The following is a 9,463-nucleotide window of genomic DNA, read 5'->3' as shown; positions in this document are numbered from 1 at the left end:
CTGGAACAAGTTAGCACCTAGCTGGAGAGGGAACAAGGTGAATGTTATTTTTATGGTTATTGGTTTGTGTCATGTTGTTGGGGGATCTTGTTTTATTGGTTTATTTATATGGTATTATGGTTTGTTATGAACCTTTTTATTGGTTATTTGTAAACTTAATTGTTTATATGAATGCCTCACATTATTGGTTATGTCTGTCTGTATTGATTATATGTTTGTGTCTTGTTTTTAGTTTTCACGTTGATCTATTAAAGAAACTTCACATCATCAGTTGGCCTTCAACCTCTTTATCCAGCCTGGTTCGCTACAGTGAAAACTTCACCCAACATGGCCCCCCACCCCCCCTGTAAGACATCTACACTGCCTCACAGTCTCAGATTCTGAGATCTGTACATCAGAACTCTGCCTACTTCTCCCCTTCAGCCTGCTTCACAGTGGTTAGTGGTCTGATGGTTGATCATTTCAACACAAACACAACAACAGCAAATACATAATTGAACATTACACACAGCTTCAGAAAAAATAAAATAAAGGTTCATACAGAGGAATGTGAACTGGACATTGTCATGCTCTTTTGGAAAATGGTTTCAAGTCCTTGTGGCCATGCCTATGAATTATGGTTCTATGTTTATGTAAGGTGGTGACATTATTTATGAAGGTTTCCATACAGTTTGATACTGTGGGTTTTTGATGTTTATGCAAAGGTATTTATGAAGGTTTCCATACAGTTTGATACTGTGGGTTTTTGATGTTTATGCAAAGGTGTAATGCCGTTCATGAAAGGTGCATTCAGTGTTTGATCCGGTACAGAGGTTTTCTTGGGTTCACCTTTTGGGTTCATTTTTGGTCATTTTCTGTGATACATTTTCAAAATGCCAGAAATAAGTGTTGAGGTACATGGGTCTGATCTAGACCAAGAACTTGACAAACAAATGGAAAATGTCAACGAGGAAATTCAGGACTTGAAAGATGCCCTCCAAAGGGAAAATGAATCAGAGGAAAGACAAAAATTAAAGGAAGCCATTCATGATAAAGAACAAACGCTAGCAGATCTCAAAGAAAGATGGACGGACTTACAAGACAAACTTCAGGATGAAACCATAAGCCCTCGACGCAGCAACCGTAAACAAGTTCCAACAGAAAAAATGCTTGCGTATCAAAAGGAAACTACAGATAAAAAGGTCAAAACATTCCTCAGTATGTACGAACAATGGAAGGTCATAGTGCGTACATTAAGGATGAATTTAAAATCTAATATTCCGGAAAGTGAAATAGAACTCTTAATTGACAAATTGGAAAGAAGCAAGGAGAATGTCTCAAGGCTCTTCATCGAGATTCGGGATCATGTCACGCCAGAAATGGATATGAGGCGGCGGGTTGACTTATGTGAATCCATCACAAAAGACCTTGTGCAAATAGCATACGACATAATGCTGAATGATGATATCAATGTGGAAAATCAACATGATCGCCTTCATGAACTGCGTAACCGTGACTCCTCCCATTCTATTTTTGGTGCTCAGTCACAAGCCAGTTCCAGAAGAAGCCACCATTCTAGTCACCATTCTAGCACTACATCTGTAGCAGCCAGTCGACTAGAGGCAGCAGCTGACCTTGCTGGAAAGGAGGCTGAATATGAGGACCTAGTGGAAGAGCAGAAAAAGAAGGGAGAACTCGAGCAGCTAAAAGCAGCAAGAGGAGTGGAAGAGCAGAAAAAGAAGGGAGAACTCGAGCAGCTACAAGCAGCAAGAGGAGTCAAGGTAGCTCGAGCTAAACTAAGGATTTATGATCAGGCAATACAAGAGGAGGCTGCCATTCGGGACAACAGCTATCCTAACACCAATATAGGAGAGTCTGCCATCTCAAAGGAAATCCAGCACTCAGACATCATTACACCAAACGTACCCCTTGACATTATTTCTGTCACCCAGGCAATTCAAAGCAGTATGGTTTTAAACAGACTTCCCATTCCTGAACCATTCATATTTACTGGAGAACCCATAAGCTTCATTGAATGGAAGGCTTCATTTTGCTCGTTGATTGAGAATAGGCCCATTTCACCTGCAGAAAAATTGTATTACTTAAAGAGATACGTGGGTGGATCGGCTCGTAAGGTTCTGGAGGGTACCTTCTATAGGAACGATGGTGAGGCCTATCGTGAAGCCTGGGACAGACTACAACAGCGCTATGGACAGCCGTTTACTATTCAGAGAGCCTTCAGAGAGAAACTTACAAGATGGCCTAAGATTCAGAACAGAGATGCCCTAGGACTGCGGGAATTTGCAGACTTTCTAAAATCTTGCCAAGATGCCATGCCTCACGTGAAGGGTTTGGAAATTCTGAATGACTGTGAGGAAAATCAAAGGCTCATTCAAAAACTACCCGAATGGACGGCCTCTATGTGGAATCGGCAAGTAGCTCAGCGTCTGCATGATGACAAGGATTTTCCCAGTTTCAAAACCTTCTCTGATTTTGTTTCCATGGAGGCGGAAATTGCATGTAACCCAATAACATCTTCCCACGCTCTCAGATCTTCAGATTCCAACATGGAAAAAATACATCACAGAGAAACACAGGGGAACAATGCTAGGGTTTTCCATACTCAAGCTGACCCGGATGGCGCCTATCAATATCCAAAGAGTTCAAAACCTCCATGCATGCTCTGCCAAGACGGCACGCATCAACTTCAGGGCTGCTTAAGGTTTACGGCAATGTCTTTGGAGGAGCGACATAACTATGTGAGGGAAAGGGGACTCTGTTACGGATGCCTGAGATCCGGCCATATATCTAAACGTTGTCGTTATCCCCATGTGTGTGAGGTCTGTGCGGCAAAACACCCTACCTGCCTCCATGATTTCAGTCGTGGCAGGGATACACATGCACCTATTACAGCTCCAGCAGAAGACAATACTAACGGTTTAACTGCAGTAACATCACTTAGTGTGGCCAGGGATGGATCTCCTAACACCTCTATGGTTGTACCAGTATGGGTATCGACTAAGAAGGAACCAAATATAGAGAAACTTGCCTATGCCATGCTAGACACTCAAAGTGATACAACTTTCATTGAAAGGGGTTTGAGCCAGTCTTTGAGAGCAGAAACTTATCCAGTTAAACTGAAACTGAATACCATGAGTGGAAGTAATACTCTTATCAACAGTGAAAGGACCTCAGACCTCCGAGTCAGGGGATATAATTCAACCACCTTTTTGGACCTTCCACTAGCCTACACAAAGGACTGGATACCCGCAAATTGGTCTCACATTCCCACTTGTGAAACGGCGAGGCAGTGGAATCATCTCTTGGAGATAGCAGATGAGATGCCATCGCTCAAAGACTGTGACGTATGCCTGTTAATAGGCTATAATTGTTCTGCAGCACTCGCACCTAAACGTGTCATTCTGGGAAAACCAAACGAACCATTCGCTGTTAAAACTGATCTGGGGTGGAGTATTGTAGGATGCTCCTTGCCACGTCCCCATTTTTCAAACCCCATAAGTATGTGTCACAGAGTCATCACCAAAGAGCTACCCCCAATCACCCCTGCTGATGCTATACGCATGTTAGAGTCTGACTTTAAGGATGGTGATGCAGATGACAAAACAGTATCCCGAGATGATATTGCCTTCCTCAACATAATGAATGAAGGTATTCACGAAACCAAGAATGGCCATTATGAAATGCCTCTTCCCTTCAAAGAAAGACCCAGTTTATCTGACAATAAGCAGCTGGCTATCATAAGACTAAAACATCTCAAAAGGAAACAGCTTAAAGATGACTGCTATAAGAAGTATTACACAACCTTTATGGAGGAAATAATAGAAAAAGGTGAAGCAGAGAAACGGAAGGAGTTGGAAGAGCAGCAGGGGCTGGCACTGGAAGCTCAGGGATGTGAGGAGGAAGTGAGTGCACCTCAAGCTAGGTCGGAGGTCTGCAGCCAGGCTATCCAAAAGGAGGCTGTCATGCCGGTTGGCTGCGGTCCCGACACGATCCACAAAGAAGGAGATGTGGTCATTCCGGAGGAGATTGGTGAGCCCTACTTGGTTCAAGCTGCTTTGGGGTGCTCGTCGACCTGTCTGGATTTCGCAGACATCAAAGATCTGTGCGACTGCATTCCCACTGAGGAGTTTCTTCCAACCATCTCCATTGAGACCAGTCAAGGACATAATAAAATGTCCCTGCCCAAGGAGAGACCCAGTTCACCAAATAATCATGCTTCCAACCAACTTCAACACCCAAAGAAAATCTTTAAAGATGACAAGTTCACGATCCATGACACAATGCAGGACGAGACGGCAGCATGTGACATGTTTCAGTTCACCACTCAGCGGTTATGTGAAGAGTTGGAGCTAGTGGGCAACAGAATTGCACTACTATCCTACAACCCATGTCCCCTCAAGGCCTTCTTTGATGAGGGTGGCCCACGTAAGGTGGGAGAAAGACTGCAGGCCCCATTCCTGCCGATTATTTTAAATGAATATGGGGTCACGTAATTTCATCATGTAAAATCATTTTTTATTTATGCAACATGTTTTTAAAGCACTAAATGATTTGGTGGGAGTGTAACGGACCCAGGAATGAAATGGATGAAAGGCTTTTATTTTGAAAGGCTATGTGGGAAAACAGGAAGCTTGCTCACTCACCAGGGTCATACTGTCTGATAAAGAAAGCCCAGCATGCATCACCCAGGGAGAAATGTTTGTTACTCATGTGCTCCAAACCATGAGCATGGAAAGCTCACCAACAACCTAACCTAACCTCACCACACCAACACAGGATGAAATGGAACAGCACAACAAACAGATCAAGTGAGTGCAGACCAATGAAATAACAAACAAATGAAATGGAAATGGAACTGCCGGATTTTAATTGTTGATTCATTGGTTTTAGTGACTTTTCTGGAGTATGACATGGTTGAGTGACATTGGGACACCCTGGAACAAGTTAGCACCTAGCTGGAGAGGGAACAAGGTGAATGTTATTTTTATGGTTATTGGTTTGTGTCATGTTGTTGGGGGATCTTGTTTTATTGGTTTATTTATATGGTATTATGGTTTGTTATGAACCTTTTTATTGGTTATTTGTAAACTTAATTGTTTATATGAATGCCTCACATTATTGGTTATGTCTGTCTGTATTGATTATATGTTTGTGTCTTGTTTTTAGTTTTCACGTTGATCTATTAAAGAAACTTCACATCATCAGTTGGCCTTCAACCTCTTTATCCAGCCTGGTTCGCTGGTAAGTCAAGCACTTGTCTGTGTGCGTGCAAAATACCATCACTGTGTTGCATTGGGGAGGGGGGATAAATCATGTAACCTGTCAGGATGAATGACTTTTATAAATATGCATTCCGAAAGCGTTTTAGCTCAAGTCGCAAAAGAGAAAGTCATTGTTTGCCTGGTACCCAAACTAGTGAAAACAGCAGATCTACAAGCTCACAAAATGTCACTTTTTGCACTTTTTAGTCACCTGAAATGTTTGTGTGTCGAGTCGACTAAATGTCATGAGATTATTAGTCTGTTAGTTGATTTGGTTGAATAAAATGTACCACCACCAGATGGCTCCACTCAGGAGCCGACGCCATCTTAAAGAAAAAAAGTATACTTAGACAGCTGTGAAGTGAGTGTGTGATGACTCATAGTCATCCACCATTAGTCCAGGCAATCATCTGTCAATGTAAACATTACTTTTCCACTTGCGAGGTCAGATTCAAGTTGTATTAACACTTACAGCGCTAGAGTTCTTATTTTGAAAAGCCACATTTCCAGTCTATCGGAAGTAGTATTATCCAAGCAAGCTGAACGGAGCCTGGGGAGGCCTTGTTTGCCATAAACCTAAAACGTTGATGTACTCCAAGTGCTGTGGGCTTGGAACAACTTTTTTTTAACCTTCATCCAACAATCATTGAAAGGAGCCACCCAGCTTGCTCCTTGAACTAAATCTCAATCCATGGTATTCTGAAAACGACACAGATTTCATCATCTTTTCCATTTATCTGATAGAAACGTTGAATTTAATTAAACTCTTAAACAGAGGAGAGAAATGTAAATAGATCTTCCGTTTGCCACGAGTCAAATGGACCTTTGTTTTTCAAGGGCTGAAAAGGCTCTCTGTGCAAGGAGCTTAGGGAAAAGGTCATCAATTCCTGGAAGGCTGGCACACACACCAAATATCCCATCAATATTTAGGTTTGAGGGGCGCTAGCCCCTTCTATGTCCAGCTTTGAGGGTTTGTGAAAACACACACATTGTTTTGCTACTGTTTCCTATGACTATTTTTTAGTGTTTAGCCTGTGTGTGTAACCCTAACCCCTGTGCACTCAACAAAAACCTTGATGACAAAACTGAGGACGCAAATTGTGATTGGTCAGAATGAGATGATGTATGATGACGTATGATAAGAGCGCCCCTCACTTCACACGGGTGTGATTTAAAAACCCTAAATAATACTCTTCCCTCTTAAACACCAGCAGCCCAATATCGCTGGTGGAGAAAGCGTCGCATCGCGATGCATTGTGAACTTGTAGATCGGCTATTTGCAAATGGCCAAAATGTGTATAGTGCTGAAGTGGTAAAGGTATGTTTTGCAATAATAATCAAAATCTACAAAGTAAATGTGTGTGTGCGTGCGTGCGTGCTGAATCCAGCATATGTTAATAACATATAAATTAGATTACAGCATCTGTTGACTGAATGAAATGAGACAGAAGATGAAACAAACAGGCCAGAGATGTGATCAGTGCACTCACGTTGTTTTGATGCAGGACTTGAAGTACTTTGTTGATCAGAGCGTGAACTCTGGTGGAGCCGCGCTCTTTGGTCTGTGGAGAAAGGGAAAGGACAATTTTAGCTTTTGCATTTTGGAAGGAAATTACTTGTATGCAGAAGGATAGCAGCAAATGGCGGTAAAACCATTTAGGACTGAGACCAGATTTTACAAAATGCTTTCTAAATCATGAGTTTTCTGAGAAACCTATGTTTCGATTTAGTGGCCGCCGAAAATATGTTATTCCAGGGACCTCCAGAAGCAAAGATTTAAGTTAAAAGCGTTCGGTGTCAAAGAAAATATATATTCAATGATTTGCACACATTTTCATGATTTTTTTTAAGCCAAAATGAGTTAATAGCACAGGCAGACTCTTCACATTCTAGAGCATGTCTGAATATAAAAGTAATGTCAGAGCTGAAATCGAAATGTATTATGAAATAATACACGCACGCACGCACGCACACGCGCACACACACACACACACACACACACACACACACACACACACGCACACGCACACGCACACGCACACGCACACACACACACTCTCTCTTACCAGGGTGCTGCCTGTTAGTCCCTCCAGCTTGCGTCCGTCCCTCAGGTCAGAAAACATGTCGCTGATTGATGTCTTCCCCGTCTTATTGGGGGAAAAACAAACAAAACAACATAAGAAGATTAATTCAATATAAGACAGAGATGGACTAATAGAGACTAATGTATGATATATGTATATATATATACTAAGATGACTAATAGAGAGATAAGATAAGACAGAGATGGACTAATAGAGATAAGATAAGACAGAGATGGACTAATAGAGAGATAACTGGCATTTCTTTTAATCAGCATCGGCTCACGTCTGCATTCAAAAGGCAATATGAAATATTATGTAGAAGCATTTATTTGTAACCATAAAAAGGTTGTTGACTTATCATTTTTAATAACAAATTAATTGGCCTGCCTATACATACTTAAACAATTAGATCACAACACATACGTAGTCACTACCAAGTGAAGATGTATTGTGTTGTGTGCTTTCGTTTATGCATTGATAAAGATTAAAATCAACTGACACGCAGTGAATGTTCAGAGTAACAAATGCGTCGTTGACATCTGTTTTCTCAAAGAATATAAAATAAAAGCAGTTTATATCATATTACAGACCTGCTGTTCAGTGCCATGCCATGTTTGACAGAGACAGTGCAAAACTGAAAGAAATGATCCTGTCCAACTAGTGTCTGCGGGTCTCCTATTCTACAGAGATGATCTCCAGACCCCCCCTAACACGTTAAAGTATTGAAGTAGGTTCCTGGGTTCAGGTCAGTGATGATGAAGCTCTTTCCTTCCACAGTCAGTACCTGAGATTTACAGGTGATGTCCATGGCCAACGTCAACAGTCATTTCTCAAGTGACATCTCCTTCATCCTTGAGTGTAAAGGAAAAAGCAACACGTAAGTTTTGCTATTTGCTATCTATGATTTTGTTTAAATTATATGTTGTGAAGCAGCTGATCTCCTCTGTCTGCTCAGGGACTAATTCAGACCTGGTACTCTAGATGGCAAACCAGAAAACTAGCAATTGTCCGGGCCCCCATGCAGGACTAGAGGGCCAGTGCTATGAAGCATTCTTAACATCAATGTGCACTGAAGCGCGTACCTGATGTGACACGTGTTTCTCCACTCTCCCCTCCTTCGTTGCTGGCTGTGACGACCAGGTGACTGGACGTTGACTACGGAGCAGGACAGGCTGCCTGTGCTGCACACCTGGGACTTTGGCGAGACGCTGTCGTCATACACTGTGTACGTGACGGCATGTACGGAAGCATTCCATGAGACTGTGGCCGAGGAGAAGACACCGCTGTACGTCACTCCTGTTGGGAGGACAAGGAGCTGTGGAGGTGGAGGGGAGGGTTTATCGTTAGTATTGATTGTGATAAGAACTGCCCGAACGGCACAATCACATACATGCACCAACGTGACTTTTGAACAATATGTATCAGTCTCAGTGTACCTGTATTTCCACTGCGAGCCACTGATTGGCCACTGCTTCCACCACAGTTCCTGCTTTCCACACTGGCGACGTAAGATGAACCACAGGGCAGGGGCATCTCGTAGGCAGTCGAGTTTGTCCAAGAGAGAGGTCGAACAAGGTCTGGTTGTCCCCGAGGAGACTACCCGTCATGGTCAGCATGTACTGGACATGTGAACAGGGGACCTGTGTCCAGCTGAAACGCAACACCTGGCGTGTTCGTGTTGTGCTGCGTGTTGTGTGTTGCGGCAACAGCCGAACCTGCACGTTGTCTGGAGCACAGGGAGCTAAAAGGAGAGAGTTGGACTGGTCATTAATACATCAACTGTCATTGTGGTGCGACGTGAATACAGAAACTATCGTATAGAATAGGTTTTAAATAATCGCAAAACATCCGTTTCTTGTAACAACTGTGAGATTTCTTACCAGCTCCAATGCGTACTGTGTCACTGACAGAACTGTTGCATGTCCCATCTGAGGCCAGTACAGTGACGTTGTACTGGACTCCACACCGAAGGCCCTCTATGGTGCAGTTTGTGTCCAAGCTGTCACAGCACAGCCTGGCGCCACTGTCGTCCTGGGCGCAGCCGAAGTATTCCACTGCACCACTGGCGGGAGTCCAGGACAGCAGTGCCGACTGGTTGGCACAGTTGTACTCAACTGA

The 9,463-nt window shown here is 42.9% G+C and overlaps 1 protein-coding gene across 1 annotated transcript; it reads right to left on the bottom strand.

Annotated features, from left to right (window-relative positions):
- Positions 1-7,327: 7,327 nt before the first annotated feature.
- On the bottom strand, positions 7,328-8,952 carry LOC310876183 (uncharacterized protein; the record flags this gene model as incomplete). The annotated part of the gene is made up of 4 exons (XM_083789627.1): positions 7,328-7,408; positions 8,130-8,196; positions 8,428-8,660; positions 8,782-8,952. 3 exons carry the CDS (start codon positions 8,950-8,952, stop codon positions 8,169-8,171), a joined length of 432 nt encoding a protein of 143 aa, XP_083645753.1. The 3' UTR covers positions 7,328-7,408; positions 8,130-8,168.
- Positions 8,953-9,463: the final 511 nt, after the last annotated feature.

Source organism: Protomyctophum parallelum (assembly GCF_964188405.1).
Source record: "Protomyctophum parallelum genome assembly, chromosome: 18".
NCBI classification, from domain to species: Eukaryota; Metazoa; Chordata; class Actinopteri; order Myctophiformes; family Myctophidae; genus Protomyctophum; species Protomyctophum parallelum.
The sequence above is the reverse complement of the archived record's forward strand: the minus strand, read 5'-3'. Positions and strand labels throughout refer to the sequence as shown.